Source organism: Diceros bicornis, chromosome 5, assembly GCF_020826845.1.
Source record: "Diceros bicornis minor isolate mBicDic1 chromosome 5, mDicBic1.mat.cur, whole genome shotgun sequence".
Lineage (NCBI taxonomy): Eukaryota > Metazoa > Chordata > Mammalia > Perissodactyla > Rhinocerotidae > Diceros > Diceros bicornis.
This window is the reverse complement of record NC_080744.1, coordinates 96,256,638-96,280,034: the sequence shown is the minus strand read 5'-3', so window position 1 is coordinate 96,280,034 and position 23,397 is coordinate 96,256,638. Positions and strand designations below refer to the sequence as shown.

Here is a 23,397-nt window from a genome sequence, read left to right as displayed (position 1 = left end):
CAATTTTTTGGGAGGTTGGAAACAGACAAGACAACTCTAAAGTTTTAGGAAGGTGAGGTGAGCATACTCAAGAACATTTTTAAAAGGAATAACAATTACAGAGCACTTGCACAGCCTGATAGAAAAAAACTACTAAAATGTTACAGTAATTCAAATAATATGGTACTGGAAATGGAGAATTCAGTTTACACCATGATGATTTTAAAATCAAAGTGGGTAGTTCAAATTATTCAATAAATAGTGCTGGGATAATTGATTAATGGAAGAAAAGTCAGTTATATTGACATTACATATCACATGTCAAAGTAAATTCCCCACGGATCAAAGTTAAGCGTAAAAAGTGAAAACATAAAAAGTACTAGAAAATAGCATTTTTTAAGAAAGGTCATTTTCTCATGTTGATGAAAGTGTAGGAAAGAAGGTGGACTCAAGTACTGCTGTTGACAGGCAAATAAGTACTGACTTTCTGAAAGGAAATTTGACAGTAGAAATTAAATGCCTTCCATGTACCTATCTTCTGGCCCAGAAATTCCACCCCAGCAAATGTGTCCTAAGGAGACAATCAGAAATGTGCACTTTGAGATTTGCTGCAGTTTTATTTATCACGGTGAATAATTAGAAACAAGCTGCAGACAGCCAGAAAGATCTTTCTGAAATGTAATCATGATTACATCACTTGTTAAAATCTTGAAATGGCTCCCACTGTCTCCAGATGAAGTCCAAGTTCCTTAACGAACCATGGAAACCCTCCAAGACTTGCTTACTTTTCCAGCTGCATCCTTGCTGCCATTCCCACCTCCCCATCCTCCAGGCCCCTCTCTACACTCAGCACCTCAATATCCAGGTGTTCCCCACGTGGGCCAGTTGGCCTGCATGCAACCCCAAATACCTGATGTGCTGTTCTTCCGACACCTACGCACATCTGAGGACCTTAGTTCATGTACCATCTCTCCCAGGAAGCCATCTCTGACCCCAAAACCTCACAATACCACAAAATAATCACTAATTTCTCCGTCTACCCTATTAGACCAACCTCAGGATGGGTGAGACTTGAATTCAGGTCACCTAACATAAAACTGCAGCTCTTCCTAGTACCAGACGCCAGAGAATCGCCATCCGCCACTTCATAGCTCTGAAACATTGGACAATTCCTTAATCTTTCTGGGCCTTAGTTTCTTCATCCCTAAAATGAGGGTAATAATAATGCCTCCTCATGGGGCCATCATGAGAATTAAATTAGTTAATCCACATAGAACACTTAGAACACAGTCTGGCACAAAGAGTCCTCAATACTGGTTATTACTGTTGTTGTGAGAAAAACAGATGCCTGGAATAGAACCTAATTTGAGCTTGGCAAATACGACGTCCACAAATGGAGAAGCTAAAATAGCAGAGAAGAAAACATACAAAATGTTCTAAATCTGTCCTATTTCCTTGGTTTTCATATATGAAAACACAGGAGAAAGGGCAATGCAACTGCAGAAGTGTGGCGAATCCCATAGAAAGCAGGAAGGCTACAGGGAAGAACTTTCAAGACAACGACGAACCATATCAACTGTCAACACATTCCACAGCTGACAGCTAAGAGGGTCAAAACTGCAGTTCCCTTGGCTTAGCTTTATAAGCTATAATTTTTATTTTCCTAATTAAAAAAAAAAAAGCCTTTTGAATGTCCACTCCTTATGTAAATTCAGAGCTCGGGCCACGGTAAACCACAGAGGCAGAAATATTTATCTTCTCCAGGCAAGTTTGGCAGGCTTTACTAGAGGGATCTGAAATATGGCTATGTTCATCTTCTCGTTCACTGTCAACAAGTGAGCATCCCCAAACCACAAAAGACAGTGGTAATAAAAGGATGAATTGGAAGCTGAGATGTGTTGCGGTTTTGTTTGGAAGTCGAGGTAATGAGTAGAGTCAGAAGTGGTGGGAGGAAACTATCAACTTCACGCTAGACAGTCAGAACAGGCCAGAAACTGCCAGCAGTGTGAATGATAAAGGAAAACTGCACAGAGACCACAAAGGGAGAGAAGGTGGAAGGTGGGGAGGAGGCAGCCTCTCGGGCTGGGGAACAGGTGCTGGGGGCTCAGTGTTCCATGCTGGGGAGAAAGGAGTGGTGTCCCACAGGAAGAAAGGGCATATTAGCTTTGCTCAGTGAATAAAGAGAGGAAGAAACCACCAGCAAAGTCAGTTGGGGCTGACAGAAAATGCAGGCTTGGGATGAATATGGGGCCTGAACCCACTGTAGCTTACATGATATCACCCTTTTCCAATTCAATAAAATGAATAGTATTTTCAGACCTTGAAAGCGACCCTAGGGACTATCTGATCCAGTGGTTCCCAAACTTGGATGCATCCCCCAAAGTCACCTGGAGTGCTCGCTAAAAATGCTGGTGACAAATTCATAGAGACAGAAAGCAGAATAGAGTTTGCCAGGGGCTGTGGGGAGGGATGGGGGGATGGGGAGTTAGTGTTTAATGGGTATAGAGTTTATGTTGGGGATGATGAAAAAATGCTGGAGATGGATGGTGGTGATGGTTACACAACAATGTCAATGTACTTAATGTCACTGAACTGTATACTTAAAATGGTTAAAATGGTAAATTTTATGTTATATATATTTTACCACAATTAAAAAAAGTACCGAGCAGAGCCAAAAGAAAAATAATGCTGGTGACTGGGCTCCACTCCCAGAGTGTCTGACTTGGTGGGCTCCACTCCCAGAAATCTGCATTTTAAATAGCACCACAGCTGCTTCCAAAGGAAATGATTTGAGAACCAAACTTTAAAAAATGGTATTGTGGTTATCAAAGAAAAAAAAAGAATCTTTCTTTTTTTAGAGATACATACTGAAATATTTATGAATGAAATGACCTGCTGCCTGGGTTTGCTTCTATAACGATCCCGTGGGGTGGAGTAAGTGTTGGTGGTATAGATGAAACAAGAGTAGCCCTGAGTTGATAATTGATGCTGTTGGATGACGGACACAGGGGCATTCATTATACTGTTCTCTTTTCTATAGGTTTGAGATTTTCTATAATAAAACAAAGCTTTTTAAAAAGACTTAACCAGGTGGTGGCCATTCCCAACAGAGAGGAGAGCATGACTAAACGGATGGAGATAAGTAGCAGCTTGTTGTGGGGAAGGAACAACCAACAGTTCAGTGGGTCTGGAGCATCCCATTCAAGGTAAAGCAAGGAAGTCATCAGAGGCGAGGCTGGGAGCCAGGAAGGGTAACACTCTGCTAAGTTTTGTTGGCCTTGTGAACGAGCGTAAATCTTTGGGTGATGGGGAAACATTGGGATAGTCATTGGAAAGAAAGAATCAGATGTGTGCCTTAGCTAGACTACTCTGAGTAGCTGTATAGAGGGTGGATTTGAGAGGATCGAGTGAGGAGCAAATTGGAAGGCTGTTGTAGCTGTCCTGGTAAGCGATTTCAGGACCTGGGCAAGGATAATAGTAGGAATGGAGAGAAGGAACTAGAACTAAGCAAGATATGAGTAGATATAATTGGCATAACTCAGTACTTAATTACAAAAAAAGGAAAGAATAAGAAAGTGGCAAAAATGACTTCAGGCTTCTAGTTCGGATAACTGGACAGCAATCCCTTTCACCAAGAGAGGACATACAGAAGGATTAGCAATTGTTATCCAGTTGTGTTTTGAGAACATAAGATCCTGGTAGGATGCATAATTCTAGACTGAGAACTCTATGACCTTCCTTGCATGACAACTACACACTCCCTTGCAGGTATCTCTAATCCCTTTCTTTCTATAGGTTCCTTCCCTTACAGAAACATAAGACATTAGAGCTGGGAGAAGGTTCCAGTAGCATTTAGCCTAACATCCCCCTTGTACAGTTGGGAGGTCTAGAGATATCAGCTGACTTGTCTAAAACCTTTTTATCTTTTTAATATGTTTAAGGCTGTCCTAACTTCAAATAAAAAACAATAAAAATCAAACACATATCACCTCTCTTTTCTATCAACTCGACTACCAATCTTCACTGCTTCTTTATATTCAAATATCCATCCCCCCATTTCCTTCTAATTCAGAATTCATTTCCTAAATCTCTGCAATGTTTAACTCTTTACCTTTTGAATGATACTACTCTAAATTAATTGAAAAAGACTTGCTTGTCAAACAAAACAGCCTTTTCTCAGTCCTCACAGTTTTTCCTTGGCTTTCTATGAGATTTGAATATTATTTGCTGCACCCCACCTTAAAACCTTTTCTCCTTTGGTCTTTATAACAGCAAGCTTTCCTTGGGTCTACTCCTTCCTCTGTTCACTACTTCTACTCCTCCATCATCCACTTCTGATTCCCCTTCTTCCTCTAGATCTCCAAGCTTCTGTCATGAGCCCAATACTCTTCTCGCTTCAGTCAGTTACTCTGGGGTCATTCACCTCACAGAGTCCACAATTTCTTCTGGGTTCATATCCAGGCCTGACAGTAGTCCATGTAGAAAAGTTCTGTGCATGTCCTAAGTGTGATGTGCCAATTCTGTTGGCCTCCATCACTGGAGGCATGGTGCCTTCTCAAAGAGAAGTAATCCACGTTCCCCTGGGAGGGGGATCTCCCTGCTGAGCTGGACCACAGTTAAAAGGGATAGTGACAAATGAGAGTGTGTTCTGATAAAAGCAATGAGGTTGGTAACGAATCTAAAAACAACAACACACGAAAACCGCTGAAAAGGATGAGAATGATGAGCTTGGGAAAGACAAAGCTCTTGGGATCCAGCTTTCTTCAAATTTGTGAAAACTTGCACAGCGGATGGGGCACAGATGTGTTTTTTCTGTTTCAGAAAGCAGAAATTTGAAGAATGTGTATTTTGGCTCAATAGGAGAAAAATCTTGCAAATAACTCAGGTTGTTCAACACAAGCATGAGCTGTCTCTCAATGCAGTGAACTCTGCCTGTTGCTGAAGGTGTTGAAGAAGAAATGTCTCCTCTGAGAGGGAGATTGGCCATACTACCTCTGAGATCCCCTTTCCTCTAACACTCTGCGAATTGCTCTCTTGTTAGATAGCCTGTCAGCATCACAGACTTCACATGTCTGATATGGACTCAGTTGTCTTGGCCAATTACTTGAGTCAATCATTGGTGCTGCTGTTCTTCTAGACTCCTGGACTAGAAATGTCAGAGCATCTTTGATTCCTTACTCTCTTTAGATTCCCATACTTTTGCCTCCAGAATGTATCTTTGATTTGCTCAATTCTTAATTTCCACTGATAGCATTACAATCCACACTTCCCAAATCACATGTGGATAGAAGTCACTGGATTTTTGAGTTGGAATGGACCTCGGAGAGTTTAAGCCCAATCTGCTCATTTTATAGGTAAGGAGAATGAGACCAGAAAAATTAAAGACTTGTCTAAGGTCACACAATTAAAAGTCATGGTGCTAGGCTCCAAGATTCGTAGCACTATATTCTTTCCATTGCCCCATACCACAGCAGCTCTGGGATTTCTCTTTATAATCACTCAGGCCACCCTGATACATTTCATCTTAATTGGTTTTATAGAGATGGGCCATGAGTTAACCATGGAATGATTGGTTTATTTGTATGATAATAGGATGGTCCTTAGTCAAATCATATGTGTTAATCTAGATCTAGGAATTATCCCCAATCTCTTAATTGTAACAGGCCACTGGGTCTGCTTTGAGTTAAATAACACTGTTCTTTTCTGTGCTTCTCACAGATACTGCCAAAGTAGGACTGAATTGTGAAATAAAGAAGACTTCTAGCCAGCTCAAGCTCTCTAGAGTCTGCAAATCCAGGTCATTTGGATTTGAAAAGTATCACTGTACTCCAACGAGTACAAAAATTACATATATCATGTTAACTGGCTATGCCCTGATTACTCCCATAAAAGGTCCTGGACTCACGTTGGTTCTTCTGTTGCTATTCTGGTCTCTTCTAGTTCTTGTGCTTGTTTCAGCCAAGGTAATTTAGCTTCCACTGGGTTTTTTTCTAAGAAAAAGGGCACATAAACAACAAGCTGAATTATTGTTAATCATTAAGGATTTGTATACATGATTGTTAATTTGCTGAAGATTTCATCAATAAAGAGGTCAGGCTTTTCAAATGCAAGTTGAATCCTCTAGCACAGTACATTAATTGGCTTCTGGATTGAACCAAAAATTTCTGTCATATATTTTTTTATGTAAGAGGTAACCAAACAATCCCATGGCACAGTTGAATACATTCTCCAAGTTAACATAAAAATGTCTTTTGTAAATGAATACCTATCTCTGTTGTTTGCATATCAAAGCTCTTACTTCAACCATATCAGCTTGCTTTCTTTTGCCACAAATTCTTTTTGCCCACTGAATGAAGAAATTAACAGAGAAAAGCAAATAACATAAGGGTTAAGAAAATTGGGAGGAGGAGAGTCTGTGCTATGGTTTACTCAAACTTTTATTGTTTATTGTTATTATTATTGTTGTAGTTTTGAAAAAGATGATTAACAATTACAACTGGCATGCGGGAGCAAGCTGGTGCCCCTTTCTGTCTTTTGAAGCCTCCTAAGACATAAAGAAAGAAACAATCTGATTATGAAATGAGAAAGGAAATAATTTTGGACTGCTTCAGAGACATCATAGACAATAAGAAAGTGGCTAATGAAAATACCATCGAGTGCTGAAGGAAGGAGAAAAGACTTCACTGATGAAGTTATATAATCAGTAGTTGTACCTTGCATGGCAACCAGTGATTTTTCCGGAAAATAGATATAGTCAAATAAATATTTGTTGGATGATTAATTATGAGACCATTTGTACAGATAATGAACCCAGAAATAATGAAAGAGAATTTTACCCTCCTCTCTAAAGTACTAAGAAAGACTCCTTGGCACTAACCGTTGGGAATAATCCTTTTTCCATTCCCATAAAGGAAATCCTTTTTCCATTCCCAGAAAGGAAATAAGGGTTGGTAATACCTTACTAAAGTATATGGAAATAATCATGTATAGAGAGGACCATATATCCGAGAGATGATGCCAAGATTTCCTACCGTGGATGCTATCCATTTCTGCTAATTCATGTGGAACAAATGGGAACCACAAAAGAAATTCTAAATGCATCTATAGATCCAGATTGGGAACTGAAAGACTTCATTCATTCCATGGTAGGCAATAGGACACATAATGAAGAAGTCATAGTTCTGCCCTCAAGAAACTAACATCCCAGTGGAAGGCATGTATAAAGCACCGTGGGAATAAAGAAGGAGAACCTCGGGGGAATTTTTCTGCTTCTCTTTCTCTTCATCCTTCTTCTCCTTTTCCTTCCTTCCTTTTTTCTTTCCCCCCTTATCCTCCTTCTCCCTTTTCTTCAAAGCAGGGACTGCATCAAATTATTTTATGTCTTCCAAGAAATGTTAGTATAAGCCTAGATAGACAGGAGCCCCTTTAATTGTACTCAACAACGAGCTTAGTTTTCTCTCCAGATCAATTAATCACACAGGTCTAACTTCTTCTAGGTGGACAGGTCTATCGTAATCTGTCAGTAAAACAATTTTTGTAAGAAAGTTAGTAAGTTGAAAAGTAAATGCTGCAATATTAGATTGAGAGCTGGAAAACACCACTTGATTTAACTTTAAAATGCACCACAAACTTACCTTTTGGTTTATAACACGGGATGGGAATGATACATTCTTCTTTGATGTGTAACTTGAGTTGTGGATTGCAGCCGCCAACATGCTGTCCACGATGGTTGATACACAGAACAACCCGGTAGCGTAACCCTCGGCCACAAGTCACTGTGCACTTCAAAGAAGAAAAGAGAAGCCAATGAAGTTCTTGTTCATGAAGAGATCCACAAAGGTATTAATGTCTCATACAAAGAAGAGCCACTGCTGTACATGAATCTTAAACCTAAGAGAACATTAGATAAAAATTATGTAAGGAAGGGGGCAGAGGCTGACTTTCTGTGATTCTTATGCTTCAGGTCCCTTCCCTTGAAAGGCCTCCTTCCAACGCTCAATTCAAAAAGTATTCAGATGAGGTCACAGCGCAAGACAAACTGAAATGCCTGAAATCTTTCTGCTCAAATATGAAAGAAAGTTGATACCAGTTTTCTTAAATTTGATTAAAAATTTACATGACATTATCCAAAACCATTTGTGAAGATGAAAGAAACTTTTCTAAACTAGCAATGAAAAAAAGTCAAATTTTGATCAACTACACTAAAGGATTATTTTTCTATTTTGTCTATATAAACTGATCTTGCAAACCTGTTGTCATAGGAAGAGGCCATCAGAGAGTATTCAGCCAAAAAGTTTAGGAAAAAATACTACAGACGTATCAGGCAGTGAAAATTAATAAAAAACATGCCATTTTTTCTGAATTTTTATGAAGTTTGTGGTATCAGTATTTTTTTCTTGAATTATTTATTTATGATTTGGAAGGTACTCTTGCCTATGAATGGAATATTTTCATGTCGTGAAAATTTAGGATATCCTTTCAATTTATGTACGTATGTTGTTGAGTATATATGTGTGTACGTATGTAGTTTTTTTTTCAATCGAGACTTTACATGTTAGGACCATTTTAGGTTCACAGAAAAATTGAGTAGATAGTACAGAGAGTTCCCATATGCCCCCTCTTCCCTGCACACAGTTTCCCCTATTATTAACATCTTGCATTAGTGTGGTACAGTTGTTACAATTGATAAACCCATACTGATACATTATCACTAACTAAAGTCCAGAGTTCACATTAGAGTTTTTGTCAGCTTTTAAAAATTTGTAATTTCTTGCAATTTCTTTTCTTGTTCTAAATAAACATTCACTTAGATATTCAATATTTGTGTTTTGTATTCTTTCTTCCTAAAGAGTCATGTCCAAACTGTGTAAACTTAGGCCCCATCCACCCCGGATCCGCCCTGGGAGGGGCTGACAGTCCTCGGGCATCTGCTACAGAATAGGCACCGTCCTCCACATGTCATCTCACTAATCCTGGCGTACCTGCAAGCTAATAGCTTCATTCCCATTTAACAGATGAGCAAACAAACAGCCCACCACCTGTGACTTTGCCCAAGGTCACACAGTTCCTAAGAGGCAGAGTGGAACTTCATCCCAGAGCCTCCTGTTGCCAAAACCACGACTTCACCACAGCTTCCTAAGCTTGAGGATTCTTTCCTGAGTCAGTGGATGCCTTCTGAATCGTCACAGACAAGTCTCAGAGGACATGGAGGCCTTTTTCAGCACACACACGTCTCCAGGAAGAGCAGAATATTTCAGGAAACCTCTCTTATTTCATCATGCCACTCATGACCACTGAACAAATACTGTCATGAATTGAGTGAGGTTTGAGACTAGACCCTATTTCTAGGAAACTGACTACCCCCACATTTATCAATTTGAAATACATATGATCCTGAGAGGCTGTTTTATATTGGCCGAAAAAGAAAAAATAATTGCCCAAAGAGAAAGAAAACAATATGGTTATAAGGTACAAATATCCTAGAACTGGTCAATCAAAGGAGTATTGTCTCCTAAGTAGCCCCTCTGGGAAGCTGGACACTCACCCCAATGATGCTCAGTGTTCACAACATTTCCAGAACATAACCTTAATGATGGCAAATTCTCATCACTGAGAATGTATTTGATTTTTTCTAAAAATGAAAAGTATGAAGAGCCAAGAAAGGTAAATGAAATGAGTCAGTTAACAATCCTTTGTCTTGATATTATAAGTGATGATAAAGTCATGATATTGATGGGTATGGGGTGGTGGTATAAGAGCTCTAAAGCCGACATAAAACATATGGATAAGATTTATAAGAGCTGAAAACAAGCTGCAGATGTAGAATTAATGTTGATTTTTGATGATAGATCATGATGTGATTTTTGACACACAACTCAGGAGTTCAAAGAACTGAATGACCTTGCTATAGTAAAATCTTCCATCTCAGTCTGTTTATTTCTGTGAACAAGCTTCCCCAGGGTGTACGTGCGAAACAAAACAATCAAGACATCAATAGTAAAAATTAAGAATAAAATTATTGCTGACCCATGTCTCATTTTGGCAATGGACTATTTCTCAGCCCCACTCATCTTCTAGAAAGACTGATTTCAAATGAAAATTTACTTTTTATGTGTAACAATTATTCACCAAAAATTGAAATATATTTATATTGTTTTGATTGTATACTAAAATTAAATTTGATAATAACTTAATTCAGGGGAACATTTCTAATACTTAGAGCCTTATGGCTACAGGCAATTAATATAAATTAATTTCAATTACTATACATATTTTCTCAGAGAAAAGTAGAATAGTGTAACCAACAAAAGACTTTAAAGCATAAAAGTACATGACATTAAGATAAAATTCTGTTGGGACAGGGGATTGAAAATGTGAGTTCAAGGGGAAAAAAATGCAAAATATCCAAACTGTTCAAGAAGAGCTTGTTCATATGTTTTTCTTAAATGAAAGATGGCAAGGATAGAAATCATCACGGCATTTACACTTTCCTGGACATAGTTTTAAAAATGCTTTTATTTTAAAATGTCAGCAGGGGCTGGCCCGGTGGGGTAGCGGTTAAGTTCATGCACTCCACTTTCACAGCCTAGGGTTGGCGGGTTTGGATCCCAGCGGAGACCTACGCACTGCTTATCAAGCCACGCTGTGGTGGGGTCCCATATAAAGTAGAGGAAGATGGGCATGGATGTTAGCCCAGGGCCAATGTTCCTCAAAAAAAAGAAAAAAGTCAGCATTCACAACATGTTGGAAATGACATTCTTTGATATTTTTTATTTAAACTTGTGATAAAAAATTTTAGATGTCAACCTAAATATGCGTGAAGGGGTATGTAATTTTCCAAACTTCTTTTAGGGGGTATGTGAACAAAAAAGCATCTATAACCACTGCCCTAACAAGTACAAACGAAGCTGTGGAGGGTAATGATGTCGAGCCCTGGACACAGGAGAAAGGACTCAGGTGGAGGTGGTGTCCGAACACCGGGGCTGGAAGTGGGTCTTCCTCACTTGGCAAACTCACTTATGATCATTCTTCAAGTTTCAGTTCAAGTGCTACCTCCTTGCTGAAGCCCTCTCTGATACCTGCAAGGTGGAGCGAATCACCCTGCCTCTGCACACCTGCAGTACAGACGCGTGACACCCCTCACCACAGTACTACCCTGCATCCCAACTGTTATTTGCATGCTTGTTTCTGTAACTGGGTTCTGAGCTTTTTGGGGGTAGGAGCAAGTTTTATTTACTTCCTCAGATGGTACTGACACACTGAATGAATAAATAGATGAATAAATAGATGAATGCACATATATGTTGAAATAAATATATAGAGATCACTCAAAAGAGGTAGAGAAACTCGAGTCAATTATGTCTCACTCTCTGGAAAATTAAAAGATTAAGATTAAAATATTAAATATGAACGTCTGCATTTTCATATTTGACTAATTCAACTGCACTGTATTCCTTCTGGAGGTTTACTTGGTCATCCCCCCAGAAAGTGGAAACGAAGCTAACCCGCCACGAAGTCTTGTCACATCTCTGGGATGTCTCCCTTCTCTTTTCTCTTTTCCCACCACTTGACACCTCAGTGATTTCCAACAGGCTGCCTGCCTCTGGTCTTGCCCAGCGTTAGTCTATCTTGCCTCAATTACTTAAAATACAATGTATTATCTTCTTCAACAAAAGTTGTGAAGATTCTTAGTAACTACTAGATCAAGAACATACTTCTCCTGTCAGTTTTAGCATTTCCATCTTAATCTTCTACTTCTTAGTAACCTGCGTTCTCTCTTCAATCTAGAGGCATTAGGGTCTTTTTCAAACTCTAGTTAGTCATTCCATGTCATTTCTGCCTTTGCTCAGCCACCTCAGCCGGGCCATACCCCATAGTGAGGTCTTCTCTAGGCTCTTGCTTGTCTAAATTCTACATATCTTCAAAGAGGGGTTAAGCACTACAAAGGCACAAAGACTTTCTGATTGACTCTGCTCCAATATCTGTTCCTTCCAGATGTACCATGGTCCCTAATTAATTATTCTTCCCTATATTGATGACTGTGGTCTCTCTCACATTGTCCTTCAACCATCTTCCCAAGCTCTTTGGGAGTAGGGACCGTGTTATGCAACTTTTGCATCCCTCACGCTGCCCAGTACAGTGTTGGGCACATAGCAAATAATCATTAAAATCTGAGATTTAATTAAAGGTGGCATCAAAGCTCTCAAATCTTACCTGAGACCACTCCATGGCGACCCACTTCGGGCAATCAAATAGATTGCAGGTTTGCATGACCTTGGGCTTGGGTGCGTACATGCACTTCCACTCTTCCACCTGCAGTGTCTCTCCATGCATGGACTCCTCCACACACACGAAGCTCCGCCTCTGAATCCCGCCTCCACAGGACACAGAACACGCGGTCCAAGGATTATGTTCCCAGCTCAAAAGCAAACAAAGAAAAACACATTATTTAATTTGTTGCTTGTTTCAAGTTTGCAAAGATGGTTGCAAAAAGCATGGTCTCAGGATACCAGTTGTGGTTTGGTTGAAAGAGCACGGGACTTGGACTCTTAAGACTTTAACCTTAACTGCTACACACAATCTGGAGTCACCAAGTACTTAACTCCTTTGACCCTAAGGTTATTCAAGTGGAAATAATACACTTTCCCTGGTTGCCCTTCATAGGGCCATTGTGAGAATCAAATAATTAAAATACAGACTGTGAAAGCATCTTTAAACTGTCTCTACACTATAAAATACTAATGGACAATATTACTAGAGAATCATAGAAATTCCAAGTCAGAAAGGACCATACTAGTCATCCAGGTATAAAAGGGGATTCAAATTTCTAATAAATCACAATGTTTGAGCTCCCTCTATAACACCCAGTTATCCAAGACATGCTTGCCATCTCCAGTGACGGGAAACATCACCTTTTAAGGCAGCCTATTCCGCCTAATTCTTAGAAAGACCTTCCTTATTACTGAGTTGAAGTTTGTTTTCCCTTAGCTCTCCGTAAAATATCTAATAGCTATTCTTCTTACATTTTAGACTATTGCTACAGATACTGCAGCTCTTTGCAAACTACTTAGAGTAAATTACAAAACAGAAAAGGGAACGTGTAACTCACCGAGGGAGAGGTTGAAAGTGGTCATAGGGCATGATCTCCTTAAATCCATCACTACAAATGAAATCATTGTGAGAATATCATTTCTAAATCAATTAACACATTTACTAATTTGACTAATATAGATTTGACATCTTGAAAGACACAGGTCTTTCAAACTGAAAACTAAATAATGCAAAGTGTTATTACGTATTCCCCAAAATTCAGCCATCATCTCCTTAATTTTCAGGAACACCTCTGACACATATCTTCCCCAGTTCTACATGAAAATGCAGAAAATGGAACTAGTGCTATGTATTAATTAAAGGAAAGAGTCTCTTTTAATTAAGATAAATCTATTTATTCTTTTTTATCATCTAAAGAGGTTATCTGATAAAATATATTAAGGATATTAACACACTGTCATATTAGTAGGATCTTCAGAAAACCATTTTATTTCACAGAATTTGTCCTTTGAAAAGGTCTCTATAAATATGTTCACCTGGGATTACAGGAAATGCACAGCTTAGGGACAGGAACTGAGATCCACTGAGAGCGCTTCCTTTCCCACTTGTACACTTCTGCCTTAGCCAGCTGGCAGATATCTGGGGGCTTCTGGGACTTGATATCGTGCTTCTATTTTAAGATACTGTAGTAAAGCTAGGAAACTTCCCCAGGCAATCCAAGTCGGCAGGTACTAAATTATGCAGCAGGATATGCATAGCTTTTCTGCTTTGGCATTAAAACTTTTTACTTCCTTACACAATGCATTATTTATACTGAATTTAATGTGAACATTTCAAAAGTCAGAACATGGTAATGGTGACCCAGTTTAAAGCTAAAAAGGTGAGTGAAAGATATTTTTGACTAGCAGATGGACTAGACACTACTTGGATGAAGAGATCTTTCATACTATACATGCAGGAGATGCTCAGAGGTTCATTATAAAGAGTGAAATATCACAGCACATGGACACATAGCCCACAAGAGAGAGCTAGACTGAGTGAGCTGATGGGCCTAATTCCTATTGACCACGGTTATGAATGTGAGTGCAGGCACATGCCACCAGTGTATGTTCAAAGGCAGGCAATGGAACTATGTCACCCTGTGAGGATTGATCAGTCTCAGCCGCAGTTGATTTGTCTCTTTTTAAAGGAAAAAGAGTATGGGCAATTATGCGAACCTTGATGGGCAAGGATCCATGCTGCATTCTTTCAGTTTGGGTTTTGGTTTGACATTTTCAGGGTAGTAATGGCAATAATGGTCAGGCACCACCCTCTTCAAGCGGATATCCACACATTCAGCAGAATTAAGCTGATAACCTAAAGCAGCAGAAAAGGAAAGTCTGAATATTGCATCCGTTTTGTTTTCACATGGCAAAGTTATCACTTGCCACACACTTCTTTTTCCCCTTTAAGAAACTTAACTCAGTGGTCAACTCTGGCTGTATAACAGAACCATCTGGGAGCTTTTAATACACACCAATGTCCAGGTCGCTTCACTGTCCAATTAAGTCAGAAACACTGTGGCTAGGTCTAGGAAATCAGTATTTTTTTAAAAAAAAAGATTCTCAGGTTCTAAGATAACTAAAATGTGTGGGCAAGGTTGAGAACTACTTGAATGGATTGTGGTAGTTCTAGCGCTTATAACTAAAAAGTTACAATAGACTCCTTTAAAAAGTGTTTGGACCTTGGGTGCAGAAGGTGAGTTATTCATCGTCACTTCTTCTCACTGTCATCATGGCACTGCACAAGGCCCTTTGCTTGTCTCTCTGTATTTCTTCTCTTCCCTGTCGCCACTCCCATTCCAATTCCCCAAGAGCCACCCATTTATTGTGTATATGTCCTTAAATATACATCTGTCTTAGGTAATGTTGTTTTGTATCTGTTTTAACTAAATAAACAATACTGTGTTTAAAATCTGTTTTCGACTTTTCTCATTCAACATTACACTTTTGAGAGCTATCCTGTGTGGGTTGTTGCTTCTTTCTACTGCATAATATGCCACTGCTTGCATATGCCACATGTTACTCTTTTGCTGTCTTGGGGTACCTGGGGTACCTCTGATGACATTAAACTTTCTAACCAGGGAATTAAGCATTGTCTACACAGGGAGGAAGAAAATCTTTCCCCCTACATCTCCCCCTGCCTCACAAGCCTTCAAAGGAAAAGGAATGAAGACTTATTCTTGATTCTATTAACTTCGATTTGTATAGTCTCTGAGGAAAGTGAACATTCTGAACGGATGAGTGCTGTAAATTTAAAACACAACTCACAAAATGATGCTTCCATTTCCTGAAAGATCTGATTCCAGGTTTCCTGTCACTTCATAAATGTCACATTAAGTTTAAAAAAAAAAAAGATAATATTTCAAAACCAGAATAAGCTCTTCAGGGGAAAAAAAAACCCTCAGTTAGGATCTTAGCCTCAGCCAACTGGTCTAAAAGTCTAAAAATACATTTAAAGCCCTGATTGCTGAGAGGAATCCGATTTTATAAACCACTAGACAGCTTTCTACAAGTCATGGGTTGGACGTACGCTGAGTGTAGAAGGACAGATTGGTATGCATTATAAAAATCAAGGTCAAAACCACAAGAACGAAAATCCAAATGGAATCAATAAAATGTTACTTGGGTGCCAGTATCTACCAGAAAGTCTACAATATCAGATGGCAGTGGCGATCTTGGTACTTTCTTCAGAATAATCTTAAGTGTCCCACATAGATGATTATAGACAAAACCAGGAAAGCCCATCAAAGTATCTTAGAGACCAATGAACTAATTTTCCTGATTATCAAAAAAACTCTGATATGCCATTTACACAAATCATGTAGATTTGATTACTAATATAATTAAATTTTGGTAATGCTTTCCGTGTGGGTTTTATGTGTGTGTTTTTATTTACCCCAAAACAAGAACAGAATTTGCTTACAGCTCCTTGAATCAAAAAAAAAAAAAAGTATATTTTGTTATAAATGGAAACATACTTCTAAAAGGAGACAGGGAGCATACAGTTGTTTATAATTTGGGGAGAGGCAATTAATTTTCCTCTTTAATTTTACGGCAGTACAGAGATAACTAAAAGGGAAAGAAATAAGGCAGATTGCCTTCCTATATTATGAACAAACGTATGGAAATTCTGCCAGTGTGCAGAAAATGGCAAGCTGCAGGGAGACCCCAAAAGTAGCCTAAACTTTCCCTTCTGTTTTTACAACCACTGTTATTTTTGGCAGACGATCTGACTGCTGGGTGCTCCCATGCCACTCAGTTCCAGCAGGACTGAGCGCGTCTTTCCTGAGGCACCCAAATATTAGAAACATCTATTCTCCTCCCAAGGATTTAACCAACTGAACTAAGCTGAATCCCATGCTAACTGTCCCTCCCAGAGTGGGAAGCTTCTCTTTTATTTTACGTGTCCAAATGGAAACGCCTCTCTGAATATTTGTGTATGAGAGCTAGGGAATAAATTAAAAAGAAAGAGAGGTTTGTTTTTCCGCTGAATAAGAATAAAAAGCCCCACCATCTCTTTGCTTTTATTTTGGGGTCCATGAGAGACTCTTCTCTTCCCTGGAGCCATGGCCCCGCTGACTTTAAGGTGGTGGGATTCTGCATCCAGATATCAGATATACATGTAAGGATGAATAGGTATGTCCCACTCACTCTGAGAGCTTTCCACCGTGACCACTGAGTGATGTATGTATCGCATAACTCATCGCCTGAGAATGCCGGGAGGGGGGATGGCCAAAGATTATGCAGAGGCATTTTTGAAAATTCAGGTTTAGATTCTGACATAACAGATATTTCCTGAGTGCCCACTAATTGCCAGGCACCATACTGTGCTCCTTGCCATATGTCATCTCATTTTGTCCCCCAACAATGCTACAAGGAGGATCATCCTATTTTACACATGAGAAGACTGAGGCTCACAGATGTCTCAGAGCTAATTAGTGGCAAAGCCAAGAAGTGAATCCAGACCTCAAACTCCAACTCTAATGCTTATTCCACTGTGCTATACTAATTCTTGATGTAAATTTTGGCATGCAATGTTTTTTTTTTTTTTGGTGAGGAAGATTGTTGCTGAGCTAACATCTGTACCAATCTTCTTCTAGTTTGTATGTGGGACGCTGCCACAGCATAGCTTGATGAGCAGTGTGTAGGTCCGCACCTGGGATCCGAACCCGAGAACCCTGGGCCGTGTGAACTTAACCGCTACACCACCAGGCCAGCCCCTGGCATGCAATTTTTAAAGAACAGGATTGGCCAACAAGTTTATCGGGCCCAGGTTTAGAGAGATTCATTGGGTTTACCCAACTCACGGTCTCAATTCCAAACAGTGTTTTATCTCAATCAGCTTTACAAGAGGTCAAATGTTTTTTTGTTTTTTGGGGTTTTTTTGTGAGGAAGATTAACCCTGAGCTAACATCTGTTGCCAATCCTCCTCTTTTTTTTTGCTTGAGGAAGATTAGCCCTGAGCTAACATCTGTGCCAATCTTCCTCTATTTTGTATGTGGGATGCTGCCACAGCATGGCTTGATGAGTGGAGTAGGCCCACGCCCGGGAGGCAAACCCGTGAACTCGGGCCACCGAAGTGGAGCACGTGAACTTAACCACTCAGCCACAGGGCCGGCCCTGAGAGGTCAAATGTTTTTAAGAATTTCCCTTAGAGCCTCCCGGAAAGTCAGTGACTCAAAGACCTAAAGGAGTTTTTCCTCAGAACAATGCTTCTAATGGTCAATAAAATACCATTAAAATACCATTTTCATTTTTGAGAGGAATTGAGAATAAACTGAGAGAATGTTAGAGCTGGCAAGGACTTGAAGATTATCTACCCCACTGTTTTGTTTTCATTGTATTTATTTTTGTGATTGTGTTCTATTTACAGCAAGAGATAATAGTTTCCCACTTAAGGTAGTAATATTAAATTCTTTTTGTAAATATGTATATTTAAATATTTTAAAAAGGTCCATTAAAAAAAAAAAACCTTAAGCAAATGATAGTGCAGGGGTAACAGGGCAAAAATAGTGACGTTAATATGGCTACAGCTGATCTCCAAAGACATCGCCCTACAGGACAGTGGTTCTTAAACTCGAGTGCATCACAATCTCCTGGGGGGCCTGTGAGACGGACCGCTGAGCCCCACTCCCAGAGTTTCTGATTCAGTAGGTCCAGGGTGTGGCCCAAGAATTTTCACTTCTAACAAGTTCCCAGGACATGCTGATGCTGCTGGTGCAGGGGCCCCACTTTAAGAACCGCTGCTACAGGATCATCATCAAGTGGTCTATTGCACATGCCTGGCCTAAGAAGAACTTAATGAAAAACTGGGAAGATTCACTTTTAACTTTCTTTTTAGGGCCACATTCAACCCTCAGATTGTTTCTCTTCCATTCCACAAGCTCTTCTGGGGCCTGAGCTGCGCAGAGCTGCCTCCTGGTTTCATAGGGAGTCTGAAGCCCAGCAGAGAGAGACCTGACCTGCATATTGACAGGAACCTGACATTGGCTGAGGAGCCCTCCTTGATACACCTGTGGTTTAAAGGCAAGAGGCCAGAGCCCCAGCTCAGTTTCTAGCTCTGGGGTAAGCTGATCTTCTCTAGCCCTCGAGGGAGGAAGTGGTTTGGGGCTGGGCTGAGTTGGGCTAGGCTGAAGAAGGAGGATTTCTTCTAGTTCTTCAAAGAGAACCACACCTGAGCCTGTGCACCCTGATCTAGTCTCAGGTGTGGTAGATTGTTCAGGGGAGACACGGGGCAAAGTCATTTAGAGCATGGCTCTGGCATCAGACAGACCTGGAGCCAGATCCCAGTTGTGCTGTTTACTAGCTGAGCAAGCTTGAGTACATTCTTTATCTTTTTAAGCTTCAGTTTGCTCACATATGAAACAGTCATGAAAATAGACCTTTCTTGGGGTTGTTTGGAAGAATACATGTGACGATGAGTACCCCAGCACATGGCTTGACACGTGACAGATGCCCAGTACTGCTGCCTGGTACTCTTAGGGGAAGCATCAGCATAGCCCCTCTAGCAATTCCAGTAACTAGTTCCTGGGTTCTCACTAGTTTAGAACCATTTACTCTTTGATTTAAAGGTTCAGTTCAGAAAAAGAGAATTATCTTCACGTGGCTCTGATCACCCCCTCGTCTGCTCCAAGGAGGCACTGTTTCTCCACGCTACATAAATGATTACCCTCCACATAAGCCTGCGACGACGTGTAGCATGTGTGTGGAACCCTGGATTACACTCGGCCCAGAACCTCCCTCAACTGTCTATAAACACCTTGAACCAAACAAACAGTAAGCAGGACTTTCCCCTTACCACTTAGTAAAGACCCTTTCTCTTTTTACTAAGTTTATACCCCGGGCCCTGAGTATAGGTGGAATATAGGGTGGAAATCTAAGTGTTAGAACCAACATCCATTAGCCTGATCAAACTGGGCAAATCACTTGGTCTCTCTATGTCTCAGGTTTTCCAAAGAAAATTAAAAATAATACATGCTTTAAGGACGATCAAGAAGAGAAATGCAAGAATGCGTGCAAACGTGTTTCCAGCTTTTTGCCAAAAGTAGAGCGCTTTCCAAATCCAACCTTTCCCCTATTTTAAAGACGAAAGACAAACGCACATTCATTAACAGCGCTGCCTTCCAGGCTGCTAAGATGCTGTGCGATTACACATCTCCAATTACCACACCAATTTTAAAGTCAGCTTCAAAAATGAAAACGTGTAATTTCTAACTCTGAGCTCTAAATATTCATGAACAAAGCCTGTGCCTCACCTCCTCCACACGTCACAGTGCAGGGAAAGAAGTCAGTTTGTCTCCACTGATGACTGACCGGCTGGTAAAAGAAGAACTGGACCACGCTGTCCTTGGCCACAGGGTACCTGGTCTGGACAGAGAAAACTGTGATAACGTATTTGCATACAATGAGCTGGTACTTTCCACACCTTTCAAAATGAGGTGAATATACTTCACCTATGTAGACACCCACAGATCTATCACAACGAACTATGGTCCATTAAGATTCCAAGACTTTTAAGATGTGATAACATTTCAATTAGATTTGTCATAAATGGGGGCTCAGAAGATCTTTAACCAATCTCCTTAGAGTCATTTTTCCAGATAATTCCATACATGTGAATGAGTTCACAAAAATGTAGGTGACTTTTTTGTTTATTTGTTTAACATTTTTTTTCTTCCTGATGCATTTGATTTCCATTTCCACGAGAGCAGGGACTGAGACTTAATCTGTGTTTGCTTACAACATGGCACATAATTGGGATTCTTACATTTTTAATAGCAACATCTTGAAGCATCTTTACGGAGATCCTTCTAAAAAATCCTTCTGAAAGCACAACCACAGAAACTCCAATGTGCACAAATACATGGTGTTTGCATCTGAGCATTCCAGTCCCTAACTGAAAGGGAGAAGGGGTCCTGCTGAGAGTGAGCAAGCAATTACAGAGGTAAGTTCACTTTCAGGAGACTGTACTCAAGTTCTCTCCGTACTTTTTTCTTTTCTTCCCTACTGATTGAACAAATGAGTGAACCAAGGAAAAGTCTCAGAATGCAACACAAAGAGGAAAAAAGAGGGAAAAAAGAAGTTAAGCTCATGGAAGATGGATCCAGAAATGCCAGCATCCTATAGGGTTCAAGATGGAGACAGAGAGAGAATAACAAAGAGGCAATATTTGATTATATAATTGCTGAGAATTTCCTAACCTTAAGAAAGACAGGAGTACTCAGTTTAAAAATATTCCTCAAGTTCTGAGCAGACATTTAAAGAAATAAAACAAGGATAAATTAAAACCCTGTAAGTTATAAGAAAGAAAAAAAATGATTACCTACGAAGGAGTGAGAATCAGATTTCTCATAGGCAATATTAGATGCAAGAAAACAAAATCATTACCTTCAAAGTGATGAGGGACAACAATGTCTGTATCTAGAATTCTATAACCAAATTATTCATCACTAGTCAATTATCAATTGTCATTTTATAAACAATCTATGATTAAATTATCAATCAGTAATGAGTGAAATAAAGATATTCTCAGACCACAAAAATGACTGAAACTTTACCACTCAGAGACCCTCACTAGAAAAAAGAAAGAAAAAATTACCAAAAGATATACTGAACAAGAACTAATATAAATGCAGAAGAAAGTAACAAGATGCAAGAAGCATAACAATGAAATAAATCAGTAAAGCTCACTAGTAAATCTAAATAAGAGTTGACTGAAAAATAATAGCTTGATATATTTAATTGTAAAATGGTATAAAAATTCCAGACATGAGATGTGTGGGGAGGGAGGGAGGGCAGGGTTATGGTGATGGGTGAGGATAGCACGGTGGTTACAGAGGCAGAAAACACTTTCAAGGAGTTTTGCTTCTGGCCATGGCAGAATGGCTTGTTTCTCATGAACCCTCCTGGGGAGAATAAGGAAAGATTCTGCATAAAATATTTTTAAAAATATATTTGAAGGCATCAGAAAACTACTATATTAATGAGGATTTGAGGGCCGAGATCCCAGACACAAAAAAAGCCCAGAAAGGTGAGGACAACATCCGGCACCACCTTTCTGCTCAAGGCATTTTCCATTTTGCAAGTGGTGACTGAGCAGCTGAGAAGCTGAGCAGACCTGTCATCAGACTCATGTGGCTGAGGGAGTACAGACTGGAGTTCCAGGCCTGCCAAGGTGAGGAGCGTTGGTAAACACCCCAGGCTCCCAGCTGGGACCCCGGAAAGCTCCATCCTAGGAATAACAGTGACCTGGATATAGACCAGTTTTCAAAGGTAATGAAGCTGGGTTCAAATATTTCAAATCCGTGTTGGATGAAGGATACTGGCTGCTAACCTGTCTTCCAGAAGCAAAAATTAATCCAGTCTCAAATTATACCTATAATCTTTCATCTGCTATATACAGCAAAACTTAAAAATAACTAGGTATACAAAAAAGATAAAATATAACAACCACCAAAAAAGTGGAAAAATAGACATTATAAACAGAATTACAGGAAACCTAGATACGGGCATTAACTGACAGAAACTTAAAAACTTAAGCATATTGCTACCACTCCCTGCAACTCAGACCTTGGCTTCACATCTTGTTTCCCTGCTTGAGGGGCCTAGCAACACCTCATTCTATTCCCATGGTCATAAAACATCAGTGTTAGCACATGGCTTTTGCCTCAGGCTCTGTTTTTTAGAGAACCTAGACTGAGATACTATGGCTAAAATGTTCAAAAAATTAAATAACAAGATGGAGAATTTCACTAGAAACAAAGAAACTATATTAAAAATAAAATGTAATTCTAAAAATAAAAAGCACAATAATTTAAATCAGTATTTCAATGGATAGACTTAACAGTAGATTAGACTGGGGTTCAGCAAACTATTTTCTTAAAGAACCAGATAGTAAACGTTATAGTTTTCAGGCCTTATTGTCTCAGTTGTAATTATTCAACTCTGCTAGTGTAGCGCAAAAGCAACCACAGATAATACATAAACAAATGGGGGTAGATGTATTCCAGTAAAACTCCATTTACAGGCACACCTCAGAGATATTGCAGGTTTGGTTCCAGACCACCACAATAAAGCAAACATTGCAACAAAGTGAGTCACAAAAGTTTTTTGGTTTACCAGTGTATATAAAAGTTATATTTATACTATACCGTAGTCCATTAAGTGTGCAATTGCATTATGTCTAAAAACAAGGTACATATCTTAATTAAAAAATACTTTATTGCTAAAAAATGCCAACCATCATCTGAGCCATCAACAAGTTATAATCTTTTTGCTGGTGGAGGGTCTTGTAAAAAACACAATATCTGCAAAGCACAATAAAGCAAAGTGCAATAAAATGAGGTACACCTGTACAAAAACAGGTGGTCAGCTTGCTGGCCATAATCTGCTGACTCCTGGATTATACACACCTGAACAGAGAATTAGTAAACTGACAGATAAAAAGAAAGTGGAAATTAGACATGTGGGATAAAGGTATAACTGTAGTCCCAGAAAAAGAGAATACAGAGAATGGGATAGAAGCTGTATCTGGAGAGGTAATAAATGAGAATCTTCCAAAACTGATGACAGATTTTAAGCCACAGATTCATGAAGCACCATGGACCTCAAGTAAAAGAAAGCCACTAATTACGTCATAGTCAAATTGATGAAAACCAAAAACAAAAAGAAAACACTTAAAAGCAGACAAAGAAAAAAGACACATTACCTTCAAAGGAAGAAAAATAAGACTGACAGCTGACTTCTCAACAAAATAAACAGAAGCCAGAAGACAATGGAGAAATATCTTCAAAGCACTGAAAGGAAATAGTTTCATAATGATAAAAAG

At 39.5% G+C, this 23,397-nt stretch overlaps 1 protein-coding gene across 1 annotated transcript in view; it reads right to left on the bottom strand.

Annotated features, from left to right (window-relative positions):
• The window catches only part of LOC131406510 (endophilin-A3), a 536,830-nt gene that overhangs the window by 138,552 nt on the left and 374,881 nt on the right, over nt 1–23,397 (bottom strand). Inside the window, exons 17-22 of the mRNA XM_058542566.1 lie at nt 19,826–19,937; nt 14,247–14,385; nt 13,088–13,138; nt 12,193–12,397; nt 7,614–7,761; nt 5,885–5,969 (exon numbers count right to left, since the gene is read on the bottom strand). Coding sequence (XP_058398549.1) covers nt 5,885–5,969; nt 7,614–7,761; nt 12,193–12,397; nt 13,088–13,138; nt 14,247–14,385; nt 19,826–19,937 — 740 coding nt within the window. The remainder of the gene's footprint in view (nt 1–5,884; nt 5,970–7,613; nt 7,762–12,192; nt 12,398–13,087; nt 13,139–14,246; nt 14,386–19,825; nt 19,938–23,397) is intronic.